General features: G+C 40.9%; 1 protein-coding gene across 1 annotated transcript in view; it reads left to right on the top strand.

Moving 5' to 3' along the window:
* LOC124595659 (zinc finger protein DZIP1) overlaps positions 1–17,724 on the top strand; it is a 282,685-nt gene that overhangs the window by 81,704 nt on the left and 183,257 nt on the right. The window contains exon 7 of the mRNA XM_047134501.1: positions 4,660–4,816. Coding sequence (XP_046990457.1) covers positions 4,660–4,816 — 157 coding nt within the window. The remainder of the gene's footprint in view (positions 1–4,659; positions 4,817–17,724) is intronic.

Below are 17,724 nucleotides of genomic sequence, written 5' to 3'. Positions count from 1 at the left end.
GTGGTCTGAGAAGAAGAAGGAAGCCCACAGGAAGAGAATGCAAAAAAAAAAAAAAAAAATATATATGGGCACAAAGGAAGTACTTTGTGTACTCCAATTGGGCATATTCACTAATATTAATAATAATAGTAGTGGTAGTAGCAGTAGTAGTAGTAGAAGAAGAAGAAGAAGAAGAATAAGGCAATAGCAGCAGCAGAGTTACTGTTAGCTACACCTCAGCAAAATTAATGCAAAAATTTACCCTGTACTACCCTAGGCCTGGGATGATTTAGTAAGACCTATGTAAGTCATCAATCAGTCAGCTAGAAATCTTCATGAAAGAACCTTTCTGCCAAGAATACATGTTTGAATATCACTTTTACATTACTTACAGAGTCTACTGTGGACATTACTAGTGGAGTGGACCAGGTGATGCGATGGCACTCACAGGACATTACCAATGAGATAAGGCTTGTCACATGTCACATTTTAGTTGCAGTCAAGCCTCTCCTCCCAAGTTGAACTTCAGCAGAGCAGAGAGAGAACATCTCGGTGCTTTGTGGAAGGATGAAGATATTTATATAATTCTCAAGTGTCTGGCTGGGTCATGTAACTCCTCTACAATATTTTGGCAATCAGACATGTTGCCATCTTCAGGTGGTCCCTGATGAATGCTGCGCTGCTCCTCTCTGCTTCCTATATGTGCTGGCTTTTGTACGCTCCACCACCTCGCTGTGCTCGCTTTCCAAGATAGTGCGGACACTGCCGACCTGAGCACGAACTGAGACACTGCTTCCCCCACAATCCGTCATGTCAGCGACAAGCAAAGCAAGGTGGGGGAGGGGGTAATGGCCAGCATATTGAGGATGCTGAGGGGAGGAGTGCAGCTTTCATCAGGGACCACCTGATAATTGCAACGTGTCTGTTTGCCAAAATATTGTAGAGGAATTATGATGTGATCCTGCTGGACACTCAAGTTTTCTATAAATTAGAAATACACCAGGAAAACCTCAGATTAGATAAAGATATAATTGTTTCAGCCAGCTGAGGGGAAAAATGTCATTGTCTTTCTTAATGTTGCAGAGTATCATAGCAAAATGTAATTGCTGTTGGAGAACAATACATACAGGTTCCAAAACATGATCCAACTCTGTCATACAGGAGAAAAACAGCTGAGGAGTTTCAATTGCTCCTGACAACGTGAACAGAGGTTACTGTTGAAAGCTGCAGCTTTGACTCATTTGACATGGCATGAACACTGAGAAAATTTGATATGAAAACTTATCTTGTTTTTAACAATATTATGAGAAGTAAAGTTGCTACTCACCATATAGCTGAGACACAGTGTGGTTTCAGTTGCCTGAGACTGCAGTCGTGTGTGTGAGTTGCGTTTGCATGCATGTGTGTGCCTGCGCATGTGTGCCTATTTTTGACAAAGGCCATTGGCCGCAAACTTTGAGTGCGAAAATCTTTTTGTTGTGCCTACCACATCTCCGCTATATGGTGAGTAGCAACTTTCCATCTCATAATATTGTCACATTCCATCCTGGATTTTTCATTGTTTGATTTTTATCTTGCTTTTATTTGTATTTGCGATATAGTTTTCAGAAAACTATTTGAAACTGTAAGTATTTTTTGATGAACTCTAAATTTGGTATCCCTTATTAATTTACTGTATTGATTTCTTTTTCTCTTAGATGTCAGAATCATCCTGGATTTTGTCTGCCTGTCAGTATTTGTATGCTAATTTGTTAACTTTTTATTCTTGTGTTCAATGGGGCATGCTAGATTTAAATAACAACTTATTGTTGAGCATAAATCTTCCCATCTGTTCTCTATATTCTCACATGAGTCAATTGCTCTCCAGCCTTCTAACTTCAGTGAGGTGTGTAGCTCATTTAAATTTTCTGGTTTTGTTTGCCTAAACTTCACGAATATTTTTTGCAAGCTCATCTTTCTACGCTTTATTTTTAACTTGCGGATTGCCTACTCTGAGGCACATTAATTCTTATGAGGCTTTGTACTGCAAATATCAGATTGTAAGAACTGATTAAACTACAAATGGTTTTTATATGACAATTGTCTTTCAGTGTACATATATTTAGATCACCTGCCACTGTGTGTCAGAATATCTTGATTATTTAACGTAAAATTACTCCCAATTCCTATTGTAAACTATTTATATTAGAGAGAGTGATCAGTTTAGTGTTAGTTTAGTCCTTTACTCTCCCTGAAATATTATTTTTATTTCTGCTGCTTCAGGAATCCTCTCTGATTAGTTTTACACTCTCCTTTGGGAGGACTATATTAGTCATTTCTAGTTCTGTAGGCAATTCATTCATGATAAAGTATTAGATAGCCTACTGGACCTTACTAATTCTTTCCCTTCTAATTTTGCTGATGCATGTTGAACAACATTTCAGTTCTTATAAAGAAGTGAAAGGAAAGTTCAGAATTAAAGGAAAATCTGATAGGGAAGAGGAGCAGTTATAAACTTAAGATTGCTGTACTATTTTCTTTGATATTAACTGAGCTTTAAGGAAACTACTGAACAGAACCGACAAGTATTGAATTTTTCATAATAAAAGATACATACATTTGAAGATAAATATAAATAAATGAAAAAAAAATTGAAGTAAGTACAGTGACACATGTAATATTAGTGGAATCAGTTCAGTTTTTATATGCATGCATGTTGTCTGTTCTTCTGGACATGTCCAAATGAACAGACACTGCATATTCATATAATTAATTTGCCTCCACGAGTAATGAACCCACTGCTTTCAGTGTGGATGCATAACATGTTCAACCTCCTGTGGGAACCTCAAAGCAGCGAGCATGAAGGACGGAGACTGGGGCTATGGGTGGGTGGCATAGGTGGTAATTTGAGGTGACTGGCAAGCAAGCTGAGAAGGTCTGCGCAATTGCAATAAATACTATGTCGGGTGGCGCAGTGGTTAACGCAACTGCATAGTAAGCAGGATAACCCAGGTTCAAATCTCATCGCTGCTGATTCTGCATGAAGTGCCAATACGGCTGACGTCAATAGTTTCTTCCCTTCCCTTTCCTTCCCACTTTCCCACTTCCCCCCTTCCCCCTCCTCCCCCCCCCCTCCTCCTCGTCCCCTCCTCCCCCCCCCCCTCCCACCTCCCCACCTTCATTTTACATAAAACAGTTTAGTTATGTTGAACACTAATGACAGTAATAGTTTGAGTCTGGTTAGTGGCATATTCAGATATTCTAATGATTGTAAAAAGCAGAAATTTGCATTTGAGACCTTGCCTAGCACAGATTTTCAGTTATGACAACATATTTTCTATTTGAATGTTTAAATTTAAATAGTTTTGCCTGAATATTTTTGTCTCGGACCACTACATTATCAAGAGAAATCTATACTATCATGTCTACTTGATTCTTAGTTTCAGATTATTAACTCGCAAAATAAAAGGGATGGTGAGGAGAACAGAATAGGTAGAGCCATTCTTGATATTTCACTTACCATAATTGAGGACTGATACAAAAGTATTGCTGTGAGCTAAAAATATTCTGGAGGAAAGCAGGGTGGTAGACTTTAATATATGGTAGCTGATGATGAATAGATTTCAAAGGCTTGTTATTAGTAGTTGCTGTGAATGTAAGGCTGTTATGTGTTGCAGCCCCTTCTGTCAAATACACTGAATAACTGCATCAGAATGCTACTGCAGCAGAATGTAAAAATATCAAAAATTGTTACTGCTACATTTTTCTGATTAACAGGAGTTCAATGCACTTAGTCAGTTGGAAATTGCAATTAATTTTCTAGCTTGAGGAAATAACTCATGGAGCACTAATACATTCACATGAGTGTTTGAAGAATCTGGTAAGTTACAAGAGATCAGATTCCTACAAATGTTCTGCCAGAATTGACTAATGTTTTTTAATGGTGGTAATTCACTAATGCCATTGTGAGACTGCATGTACTTCAGAACAACACATTTATGAATGAAACCCACTAGCAGTGACTGCCAGTACTTTTCACCCATTGATTCTCTAGTTGATGATTTTCGTGTTCAATGATTTGGAGGTAATCGAGGCTGGAATATCAGTCATCCAATAATTCTAAATCAGAGCAATAAGCAGAGGTAGGTGCACTCTTTTACGGGTAGCATAATATGTGGGCAACTCCCAAAATATTTTCCACAGAAGTGTTGCTGATTAGAGAGATATATGTGATGTGTTGGATCATCATGATTTGCAGAAAAATGATTAGAAATAAACCTTTAAAAAACATCAAACCAGCCTATGCTTAGAGAACCACTACATCTAAGAAAAGGGGAACCAGCAAGATTAACTGGAAGACTGTAGACTAATGCCTGGTTAAAAATATTACCCATACTAACACAGCACTTTGTATCACAGTTCTTCCAGGAAAAAGAACTAATGGTTGAGTTAGCATCACAGTATTGTGTAGATAGTATTATCTTACTATGCAGAGGCCTAAGCAGAAAACTGTCATGGACTTGTCATGAGTCTATGTACTGTATTTGATGCATTTATGTTAATTTTCAGCCCAAAAACAATTGTTTGCATCTGACTCACTTGTCCTAGAAAAGACAAAGGATTTAGCAGTTATTTTTATGATGATACAGTTCTTTCTGCACTAGAAGCTCCCTATCACTAAAATGTCTTACTTTTTTCCAGGCAGAGAATGCACAAAAAACGGTCAAAGAACAGTTGGATTCACAAGAAAAAGAATGGCAGAACCATTTGCAAGAGTTAGAGCAACAACACGCTGTAGCTCTTAAAAAGGTGGAGGAGTTAACGCAGCAATTGATGAATCGTACAGGGGCTTTAGAAGGTATAAACACTTCAGCAGTGCTAGTTCCGTTGAAATACTGACTGTATTCATAACTGTTCCTGTAATGCAGCTCTCCACAGCTGATACAGTCGCAGGAAATTTGTGTATATTAATGTGTGAGAATAATTTAGAGGTAAAGGTAAGAAGTAACAACTCACCAAATAGCAGAGACAGTAGGTTGTCAACTTGCACAGGTCTAATGGTCTGTTTACATGCTGGCAGAACTTTCCATACCATATTACTGTGTGAAAATGTATGTGTACATTCCGGTATAACTCTGGAATGCCTTCAGCAATTTCGACTGAACCAGATACACCCTGCAGCCAGGCGACTAGCACGAGTTTTGGTGTTCTCGTAAAGATAAGTCATTTTAGATTATAAAACATATAGTTTAGTATTGATTACGTGGTAAATAGGTGCATTAGTGTGCCTTTTAAGTGTACCATTAAAGGTTTCATTTTTCTTTACGTAATATAGCAGAAAACGCGAAAAGATCGTACAGACGTATTTTCTGTTTACATTTTGCCACAGCAAATTTATAGATTTTCGTTTAGTTGTTCTTTGCTCTCTCCAGAAATTTAACTTAGCGTACCTCTTCATTATTTAACTTTATCTGAAAACTACCTTGAGCAGTTAAACAGAGAACCGACTCGTGGCAATAACATATTAGACCTTCTCGTGACAAACAGACCCGAACTATTTGAAACAGTTAACGCAGAACAGGGAATCAGCGATCATAAAGCAGTTACTGCATCGATGATTTCAGCCGTAAATAGAAATATTAAAAAAGGTAGGAAGATTTTTCTGTTTAGCAAAAGTGACAAAAAGCAGATTTCTGAGTACTTGACGGCTCAACACAAAAGTTTTGTCTCAAGTACAGATAGTGTTGAGGATCAGTGGACAAAGTTCAAAACCATCGTACAATATGCATTAGATGAGTATGTGCCAAGCAAGATCGTAAGATATGGAAAAGACCCACCGTGGTACAACAACCTAATTAGAAAACTGCTGCAGAAGCAAAGGGAACTTCACTGCAAACATAAATGTAGCCAAAGCCTTGCAGACAAACAAAAATTACGCGAAGCAAAATGTAGTGTGAGGAGGGCTATGCTAGAGGCGTTCAATGGATTCAAAAGCAAAGTTCTATGTACTGACTTGGCAGAAAATCCTAAGAAATTTTGGTCTTATGTCAAAGCGGTAGGTGGATCAAAACAAAATGTCCAGACACTCTGTGATCAAAATGTTACTGAAACAGAGGGTGACAGACTAAAGGCCGAAATACTAAATGTCTTTTTCTCCAAAGCTGTTTCACAGAAGAAGACTTCACTGTAGTTCCTTCTCTAGATTGTTGCACAGATGACAAAATGGTAGATATCGAAATAGATGACAGAGGGATAGAGAAACAATTAAAATTGCTCAAAAGGGGAAAGGCTGCTGGACCTGGTGGAATACTAGTTTGAATTTACCCAAAGTACGCAAAGGGACTTGCCCCCTTCTTGCAGCAGTGTACCGTAGGTCTCTAGAAGAACATAGCGTTCCAGAAGATTGGAAAAGGGCACAGGTCATCCCCGTTTTCAAGATGGGACGTCGAACAGATCTGCAGACCTATAGACCAATATCTCTAACGTCGATCAGTTATAGAATTTTGGAACACGTATTATGTTCGAGTATAATGACTTTTCTGGAGACTAGAAATCTACTCTGCAGGAATCAGCATGGGTTTCAAAAAATACGATCGTGTGAAACCCAGCTCGCGCTATTTGTCCACGAGACTCAGAGGGCAATAGACACGGGTTCCCAGGTAGATGCCGTGTTTCTTTACTTGCGCAAGGTGTTCGTACAGTTCCCCACAGCCATTTAATGAACAAAGTAAGAGCATATGGACTATCAGACTAATTGTGTGATTGGATTGAAGAGTTCCTAGATTGATTGGATTGAAGAGTTCCTAGATAACAGAATGCATGTCATTCTCAATGGAGAGATGTCTTCCGAAGTAAGAGTGATTTCAGGTGTGCCGCAGGGGAGTGTCGTAGGACCATTGCTATTCACAATATACATAAATGACCTTGTGGATGACATCAGAAGTTCACTGAGGCTTTTTGCAAATGATGCTGTGGTGTATCGAGAGGTTGTAACAATGGAAAATTGTACTGAAATGCAGGAGGATCTGCAGCAAATTGACGCATGGTGCAGGGTATGGCAATTGAATCTCAATGTAGACAAGTGTAATGTGCTGCGAATACATAGAAAGAAAGATCCCTTATCATTTAGTTACAATATAGTAGGTCAGCAACTGGAAGCAGTTAATTCCATAAATTATCTGTGAGTACACATTAGGAGTGATTTAGAATGGAATGATCATATAAAGTTGATCGTTGGTAAAGCTGATGCCCGACCGAGATTCATTGGAAGAATCATAAGGAAATGCAATTCGAAAACAAAGGAAGTAGGTTACGGTACACTTGTTCGCCCACTGCTTGAATACTGCTCACCAGTGTGGGATGCGTACCAGATAGGGTTGATAGAAGAGATAGAGCCGATACAACGGAGAGCAGCCCGCTTCATTACAGGATCATTTAGTAATCGTGAAAGCGTTACGGTGATGGTAGATAAACTCCAGTGGAAGACTCTGCAGGAGAGACGCTCAGTAGCTCGGTACGGGCTTTTGTTGAAGTTTCAAGGACATACCTTCACCGAGGAGTCAAGCAGTGTATTGCTCCCTCCTACGTGTATCTCAAGAAGAGACCATGAGGATAAAATCAGAGAGATTAGAGCCCACACAGAGGCATACCGACAATCCTTCTTTCCACAAACAATACGAGACTGGAATAGAAGGGTGAAGCGATAGAGGTACTCAAGGTACCCTCCGCTACACACCGCCAGGTGGCTTGCGGAGTATGGATGGAGATGTAGATGTAGAACTAGCATTTCCAGATAGTAGCGTAAAGTTTAAGTTGTTGTTTCACAAACTTTGCACTGTTGTTTTTGTTTACACACATTTGAGTGTAGGCCAAATTCATGGAACCATATTTTCGTGTTTATCTGTAATTTAACTGACTTATTCTTAATAAACTGTTACATTTATCATGAGTGAAAAGTGCGTGACTTGCCATAGGATTGTTAGGTCGGGGCTTTGGTGTGATGGGTGCTGTGGTTTTTCCATGTGGGTGACTGTAGTGGCGTGGGAATAGGGGAAGTAAATGAGACTCATCAGTGGTTTTGTAGGATTTGCAGTAGAGATAGGAAGATACTAGAACAGGAGGGGAAAATTGCTGCCCTTCAGGCTGAGTTAGACAAGGCCAGGGGAGATCTTGACAGGTTAAAGAGGGAGAAGGGTAAAGAGAGGTGGGAAGTGGCAACAGGCAACAGGGGGAACAGGCCTAGAACTTTGTCTGACAGCTTCGTGATGATCGTGGAAAACAGATTTGACCTGTTGCTTCAGTTAGAAGCTGGTGAGCCTCAAGCAGTTGCAGGTGTAGACAGGGCACAACAAACTTTCAGCAGCAAATTGAAAAGTAAGAATGTAGGGAAATCAGTCAAGAGAAAGAAAGTGTTGTTGTTAGGTAGTTCCAATGGAAGAGGTGTTGGCCAACTTTTGCAGGATGAACTAGGATCAGAATACCAGGTCACCATTTTTTTTAAACCTAGTGCTGGTCTGGAGCAGGTGACAGAGGATTTAGGATCACTTTGCAAAGATTTCACTAAGGAAGACACCATGATTATAGTAGATGGGGCAGGTAACAGTATTGACAGAGATCCTGGGTACAGTATAGTGTGTGACCTGGCAAAGATTACATCAGCATCGAAGCATACTAGTGTTGAGTTTGTATCTGTTCTTGGGCACCATGACCGACCTCATTTGAACTCTTCTGTTAAGAGAGTTAATTTGGAGCTGGAACGGCTGCTTATGTCAGGTGCAGGGTCACACATTGGTGTGGTTCCTGTTGATTCTCTCAATAGGTGGGATTATACTAGGCATGGCCTTCACCTCAACAGGAAGGGGAAGGGTAGATTGCCTGGGAAAATAGCAGGAAAGTTAAAGGGGGAGGCACTGTCATGAGTGGTAAAATACCAGTGGTTATAGGGTTCAGAAAAGACCCTTTTTTAGGGTAGGGAGGACAGAAAGAAACCAAATTTTAAGAGAGGTTAGAATTGAGTCAAACCTTCAGTTTGAGAAAGAAACAAAAAAAACATAATTCTAGCTTATTACGTCAGCATAAACAGCTATTGGTTAAGAATTTTCAAGTCAGCAGATATTTTAACTCTACCCAATTTTAACTCAGTCGGTGTGAAATGTCACTTGTCTTTATTGCATCAAAATATTCAAGGACTGAGAAATAAAATTAATGAATTAACTATTTGTGTGCTTGCATATTTAATTACATAAAGTCCTTGTGTATTCTCGTATTTGAGAGGAGTAATATTGCTTATTTATAGCCATAGAGTATAAATTCGCGGAGTCCTTAGGTATTAGCAGTAGGATGGATAGGGTGTGTGCGTGCTGTGTGCAGGCACAGGAGGAACTGGCTGCAGTTCGCGAGCAGCTGAGCGTGCTGTTGGCCATGGTCAGCCGCCTTCAGGCTGCTGCCTCAAGGTTCAGCGACGGCGGAGGATGTGGCGCGTCGCTTGAGACACCCCAGGTGTCGCTTGCTGTGTCTGCTGACACCTTCTAGTGTACCTGGTGCATTAGGGCCGCCCTCACCTCAGGGTGAGTGGTGGACTGCAATGCGTTCACGTCGCTCGAGGCGGAGGGTCAATGTGGAGGCTGGCCGGCTGGCCTCGCCCGTTTGTCCTGTCAGTGGGCAGGTGGCCACTCATTCAGCAGGACCTGAGCAGGCACACAGGGGCAAAGGCTTGCTGGTTATTGGGAGATCCAACGTTAGGTGGGTGATGGAGCCCCTTAGGGAAATAGCATACAGGGCTGGAAAGAATTCCAACGTGCACTCGGTTTGTCTGCCGGGGGGCCTCATTCCAAGATGTGGAGGTGGCCTTGTCTGTGGCTATCGAGCGTACAGGGTGCAGTCGTCTGCAAGTAGTTGCTTACGTCGGCACCAGTGATGCCTTGGGTTCTGAGGCGATCCTCAGTTCGTACAGGCGGCTGGCGGATTTGGTGAAGACCGCTGACCTTAAACTCGGGGTGCAAGCAGAGCTCTCTATATGCAGCATTGTTCCAAGAGTGGATCGCGGTCCTTTGGTTTGGAGCCGAGTGGAGGGTCTAATGGCTTCGTCGACTCTTGTGACGGTCTTGGCTGCAGATTTCTAGACTTGCGCTATTGGGTGGGGAATTTGAGGATGCCCCTAGATAGGTCAGGGGTGCACTTCACAAAGGAAGTGGCTACTCGGGTAGCAGAGTACTTGTGGCATGCACATGGGAGCTTTTTAGGCTAGGCAGTAGTGCGAGGTGTTCTGATGAACACTCACCAGTCGACGTGCATGCAGGGAAATCAGGACGTGCTCAGTGTAAAGACACTTCAGCTATCAAGATATTCGCAGTAAATTTTCAGAGTGTTCGGAATAAAGTTCCTGAATTTACTGCCCTGCAGGAAGCATGTGGTGCGCAAATTATTCTCGGGACTGAGACCTGGCTGAACCCTGAGACAGGAAGTTCTAAAATATTTAGTGAGGGTTGGAACGTGTATCGGAAAGACAGATTAGACACCGTAGGGGTGGTGTCTTCATTGCAGTTGACAAAAATATTGTGTCTACTGAGGTCAAAGTAGAGTGTGATTGTGAAGTTATCTGGACACGTTTAATAAGGCTAGGGGAAATAAAGTTAATTGTTGGGTGTTATTACCGGCCACCAGGTTCCACCATGACAGTTCTAGAATCATTCAAAGGGAGTCTACATTCTGTATCGCAGAAGTACCCGGATCATGCTATATTAGTCGGAGGCGACTTCAACCTACCTAGTATTAGACTGGGATGTCTATGGATTCATTACAGGTGGTACAGACAAGCCGTTGTGTGAATTACTTTTGAACACATAATTCGAAAACTGTCTTGAGCACCTAAATCGACAGCCAACGCGTAATGGAAATATTTTAGATCTGGTAGCCATGAACAGACCAGACCTCGTCGACGGTGTCAGTGTTGAGACAGGGATTAGTGATCATGATGTTGTCATTATGACTATGGTTATGTGAGTTGAAAAGTCAGTCAAGAAGGTTAGGAGAGTATTCTTACTAGAAAGAGCAGATAAGCAGTTGTTAGCATCCCACTTAGTACATGAATCGACTTCATTTACTTCCGGTATGAGGGATGTGGAAGAATTATGGGCAAATTTTAAACGCATTGTAAATCACGCATTGGACAAGTATGTGCCGAAAAAGTGGGTTACGGCCGGAAAAGACCCACTGTGGTTTAACAGCGCAATTCGGAGAATGCTCAGGAAGCAAAGGCAGTTGCACTGACAGTACAAGAAAGATCAGGAGAATAAGGACAGGCAAAAGTTAGTAGAGATTCTTGCTGCTGTAAAAAGAGTGATGCGCGAAGCATTCAACCACTACCACCGTCATACCTTAGCAGAAGATGTTGCTGAAAACCGAAGGAATTTCTGGTCCTACGTAAAATCGATAAGAGGGGCCGAAGGCTTCCATCCGGTCACTCACTGATCAGTCTGGCCTGGCAATGGAAGACAGCAGAACGAAAGCTGAAATTTTAAATTTAGCATTTGAGAAATCTTTCACGCAGGGGGATCGTACAAACATACCGCCGTTCGAGTCTTGTACAGATTCCCGTATGGAGGACATAGTGATAGACATCCCTGGGGTTGTGAAGCAGCTGAATGGGTTGAAAGTAAATAAATCGCCAGGTCCTGATGGGATTCCAATTCGGTTTTACAGAGAGTACTCTACTGCATTGGCTCCTTACTTAGCTTGCATTTATCGTGAATCTCTTGCCCAACATAAAGTCCCAAGCGACTGGAAAAAAAGCGCAGGTGACGCCTGTATATCAGAAGAGTAGAAGGACGGATCCTCAAAATTACAGACTAGTATCCTTAACATCAGTTTGTTGCAGGATTATCGAACATATTCTCAGTTTGAATATAATGAATTTCCTTGAGACAGAGAAGTTGCTGTCCATGCATCAACACAGCTTTAGAAAGCATCGCTCCTGTGAAACACAACTCGCCCTCTTTTCACATGATATCTTGCGAACCATGGATGAAGGGTATCACACGGATGCCATATTCCATGACTTCTGGAAAGGGTTTGACTTGGTGCCCCACTGCAGACTGCTAACTAAGGTACGAGTGTATGGGATTGGTTCCCAAGTATGTGAGTGACTCGAAGACTTCTTAAGTAATAGAACCCAGTACGTTGTCCTCGATGGTGAGTGTTCATTGGAGGTGAGGGTATCATCTGGAGTGCCCCAGGGAAGTGTGGTAGGTCCGCTGTTGTTTCTATCTACATAAATGATCTTTCGGATAGGGTGGATAGCAATGTGCGGCTGTTTGCTGATGATGCTGTGGTGTACGGGAAGATGTCGTCATTGAGTGACTGTAGGATTATACAAGATGACTTGGACAGGATTTGTGATTGGTGTAAAGAATGGCAGCTAACTCTAAATATAGATTAATGTAAATTAATGCAGATGAATAGGAAAAAGAATCCCTTAATGTTTGAATACTCCATTAGTAGTGTAGCGCTTGACACAGTCACGTCTATTAAATATTTGGGCGTAACATTGCAAAGCGATATGAAGTGGGACAAGCATGTAATGGCAGTTGTGGGAAAGGTGGATAGTCGTCTTCGGTTCATTGGTAGAATTTTGGGAAGATTTGGTTCATCTGTAAAGGAGACCGCTTATAAAACACTAATACGACCTATTCTTGAGTACTGCTCGAGCATTTGGGATCCCTATCTGGTCGGATTGAGGGAGGACATAGAAGCAATTCAGAGGCAGGCTGCTAGATTTGTTACTGGTAGGTTTGATCATCACGTGAGTGTTACGGAAATGCTTCAGGAACTCGGGTGGGAGTCTCTAGAGGAAAGGAGGCGTTCTTTTCGTGAATCGGTACTGAGGAAATTTGGAGAACCAGCATTTGAACCTGACTACAGTACAATTTTACTGCCGCCAACTTACATTTCGTGGAAAGACCACAAAGATAAGATAACTGAGATTAAGGCTCGTACAGAGGCATATAGGCAGTCATTTTTCCCTCGTTATGTTTGGGAGTGGAACAGGGAGAGAAGATGCTAGTTATGGTACGAGGTACCCTCCGCCACACACCGTATGGTGGATTGCGGAGTATGGATGTAGATGTAGATGCATCTGTATAGATGAATTAGAGTCTTAAAACCCAGCTGACATACTCTGCCTCTCTGAACATCATGTGACCACTGGTATAGAACTTTAAGTGTTACAGGGTTTAGGTTAGCATCTCACTTTTGTAGATCAGAAATGGAGAAAGGAGGAGTTGACACATTCATCAGGAACTGTCATAAATTTAAGAACATAGACATTCATAAATTTTGCCTAGAACAGCATATGGAAGCATGCGCAACAGAAGTAGAATTTCACAAAAAATCCTTCATAATATTATGTGTATATCGAGCACATGCAGGTAACTTTAATCTCTTCGTAAACCACCTTGACGCTGTACTGGCCCATTTAACAACCAAAAACAAAGAAACAGTGGTTGCTGGTGATTTCAGTGTAGATTTCCTTAAAGACTCTCCCAATAAGGACTTATTTGAGGTAGTAACACTATTATTCAACTTAATTCCCACTGTAAAGTTCCCACTAGGGTAGCCAAATGCTCACAAACAGTCATTGATAATATCTTTATAGAAAAGTCCAATGAACAAAATTATATTACAAAACCAATAGTCAATGGCCTCTCAGACCATGACATGCAGTTCCTTCTGTTAAATGTTAATACTAAACAGGATATAAAATCTGTTAAATCTGAGCTCAAGAGGGTAATCAATAAGCCAAAAATTGATTATTTTAGGACACTCCTCAGAGACATTAACTGGACTGATGTTTACAGTGCTCACAGCATGAATGAAAAATATAACACTTTTGCTAATAAAGTGCTTACCTTATTCGAACACTGTTTTTCCCCCAAAACTTACCAAGGTTAGAGCAAAGTCTACAAAGAAGCCCTGGATTACTTAAGGAATAGGAATATCTTGTAAAACAAAAAGAAAACTGTATCTGTCAATCCGAAAAAGTTCTGATGTTGATGCTACAGCACATTACAAGAAATACTGCAAAATATTAAATACTGTAATACAGACATCAAAGCAAATATATTACAAGGAAAAGATAGTAATATCAGATAACAAAATAAAGACAGTATGGGATATAGTGAAGGAGGAGACCGGTAGAACCAGACACGAAGAGGAACAAATAGCATTAAGAGTAAATGATACATTGGTGACAGATGTGTATAGTGTTGCAGAAGTTTTTAACAAACATTTTATAACTGTTACTGAAAAGATGGGGTTGTCAGGTTTGGTAGATGCTGCTATAGAATACCTCAGACCAGACATTTCAAGAAACTTCCATAATATGAATTTGACCCTCACTACCCCATCAGAAATAATGTCCATCATAAAATATTTAAAATCAAAAACGTCTAGTGGGTATGATGAAATATCAATAAAGTTAATTAAAGAATGTGATTCTGAACTAACTAACATATTAAGCTATCTGTGTAACCAGTCGTTTATCAGTGGAATATTTCCTGAATGGTTGAAATATGTTGAAGTTAAGCCACTGTTTAAGAAGGTAGATAAAGAAATAGCATCAAATTTCTGTCCAATTTCACTGTTACCACCGTTCTCAAAAAATTTAGAAAAAGTAATGTACAGTCGGCTTTATAACCATCTTATCTCAAATAACATACTGTCAAAGTCACAGTTTGGATTTCTAAATGGTTCTGATATTGAGAAGGCTATCTACACTTACCGTGAAAATGTGCTTAATTCATTAGACAAAAAATTGCAGGCAACTGGTGTATTTTGTGATCTGTCAAAGGCATTTGACTGTGTAAATCTCAATATCCTTTTGAATAAATTAGAATATTATAGTGTAACAGGAAATGCTGCAAAATGGTTCACATCTTATATCTCTGGCAGGAGACAAAGGATGTTATTAGGAAAGAGACATGTATCAAGCTATCAGGCATCATCCAACTGGGAATTAATTACATCTGGGGTCCCACAAGGTTACATTTTGGGGCCCTTACTCTTTCTTGTGTATATCAGTGACCTTTCATCAGTAACATTACCAGATGCAAAGTTCGTTTTGTTTGCCGATGATACAAACATTGTAATAAATAGCAAATCAAGTGTAGTCTTAGAAATATCAGCTAATAAAATATTTGTGAATATTAATCCCTGGTTCCTAGCCAATTCTTTGTCACTAAAAATTGAAAAAACACACTACACGCAGTTCAGAACTTGTAAGGGGTGTCCCACGAGTATATGCCAAACATACAATGACAAGCAGATAGAAGAAGTGGACAGTGTTAAATACTTGGGATTACAGTTGATAATAAATTCAACTGGGAGGAGCACACCACAGAACTGCTGAAGCGTCTTAACAAATCTCTATTTGCAATGCAAATTTTGTCAGATATAGGGGATATAAAAATGAAAAAGCTGGCATACTATGCTTACTTTCATTCCATAATGTCGAATGGGATTATTTTTTGGAGTAATTCATCAAGCCAAGCTAAAATTTTCCGGGCACAAAAACGTGCAGTGAGAGTTATATGTGGTGTGAACTCAAGAACATCCTGCAGAAGCCTGTTTAAGGAACTAGGGATACTAACTACTGCTTCCCAATATATTTATACCTTAATGAAATTTGTCATTAAAAATATATCACTTTTTCAAACTAGCAGCTCAGTTTGTGGCAGGTCGATAGACACACAAACATACACACAAAATTCTAGCTTTCGCAACCAACGGCTGCTTCGTCAGGAAAGAGGGAAGGAGAGGGAAAGACGAAAGGATGTGGGTTTTAAGGGAGAGGGTAAGGAGTCATTCCAATCCCGGGAGCGGAAAGACTTACCTTAGGGGGAAAAAAGGACGGGTATACACTCGCACACACACACATATCCATCCACACATATACAGACACAAGCAGACATATTAAAAGGCATATTTTTTCCCACGTGGAATGTTTCCTTCTATATATATATATATATATATATATATATATATATATATATATATATATATATATATATATATATATATATATATATATATATAAAAAAACAAAGATGATGTGACTTACCAAATGAAAGTGCTGGCAGGTCGACAGACACACAAACATACACACAAAATTCAAGCTTTCGCAACAAACTGTTGCCTCATCAGGAAAGAGGGAAGGAGAGGGAAAGACGAAAGGATGTGGGTTTTAAGGGAGAGGGTAAGGAGTCATTCCAATCCCGGGAGTGGAAAGACTTACCTTAGGGGGAAAAAAGGACGGGTATACACTGTTGCCTCATCAGGAAAGAGGGAAGGAGAGGGAAAGATGAAAGGATGTGGGTTTTAAGGGAGAGGATAAGGAGTCATTCCAATCCCAGGAGCGGAAAGACTTACCTTGGGGGGGAAAAGGGACAGGTATACACTTGCGCGCACACACACACACACACACACACACACATCCATCTGCACATAACAGACACAAGCAGACAAATGTAAAGGCAAAGAGTTTGGGTAGAGATGTCAGTCGAGGCGGAAGTACAGAGGCAAAGATGTTGAATGACAGGTGAGGTATGAGCGGCGGCAACTTGAAATTAGCGGAGATTGAGGCCTGGTGGGTAATGAGAAGAGAGGATATACTGAAGAGCAAGTTCCCATCTCCGGAGTTCTCATAGGTTGGTGTCAGTGGGAAGTATCCAGATAACCTGGACGGTGTAGCACTGTGCCCAGATGTGCTCGCTGTGCACCAAGGCATGTTTAGCCATAGGGTGATCCTCATTACCAACAAACACTGTCTGCCTGTGTCCGTTCATGCGAATGGACAGTTTGTTGCTGGTCATTCCCACATAGAAAGCTTCACAGTGTAGGCAGGCCAGTTGGTAAATCACGTGGGTGCTGTCACACGTGGCTCTGCCTTTGATTGTGTATACCTTCCGGGTTAAAGGACTGGAGAAGGTGGTGGTGGGAGGGTGCACGGGACAGGTTTTACACCGGGGGGCAGTTACAAGGGTAGGAGCCAGAGGGTAGGGAAGGTGGTTTGGGGATTTCATAGGGATGAACCAAGAGGTTACGAAGGTTAGGTGGATGGCGGAAAGACACTCTTGGTGGAGTGGGGAGGATTTCGTGAAGGATGGATCTCATTTCAGGGCAGGATTTGAGGAAGTCGTATCCCTGCTGGAGAGCCACATTCAGAGTCTGATCCAGTCCCGGAAAGTATCCTGTCACAAGTGGGGCACTTTTGGGATTCTTCTGTGGGAGGCTCTGGGTTTGGGGGGATGAGGAAGTGGCTCTGGTTATTTGCTTCTGTACCAATGGTTGCTTCATCAGGAAAGAGGGAAGGAGAGGGAAAGACGAAAGGATGTGGGTTTTAAGGGAGAGGGTAAGGAGTCATTCCAATCCAGGGAGCGGAAAGACTAACATTAGGGGGAAAAAGGGACAGGTATTTCTTAACTGGCAGTGAGTTGTACTAGATATGCCTAATGGCAGAAATGCATACTACACAAGCTCCACCCACAGCAGTGGTTTTTTTACTACCCCTCATATACCAATAATTTTATTTATTTATTAATTTAGCCATTCATAGACAGTATTGTTGAAGCATATTGTTAAAAAATAAATGTATTCAACACTAAGGTATAAATACTTCAATGCATACATGTACAGCTATTTGAGTTATGTGCTTAATATGTTAATACATGTTTACACACTTACTTCACTATTCTATTGAACATATTGTAAAAT

This window comes from Schistocerca americana, chromosome 2 (assembly GCF_021461395.2).
Source record: "Schistocerca americana isolate TAMUIC-IGC-003095 chromosome 2, iqSchAmer2.1, whole genome shotgun sequence".
Lineage (NCBI taxonomy): Eukaryota > Metazoa > Arthropoda > Insecta > Orthoptera > Acrididae > Schistocerca > Schistocerca americana.
The sequence above is the reverse complement of the archived record's forward strand: the minus strand, read 5'-3'. Positions and strand labels throughout refer to the sequence as shown.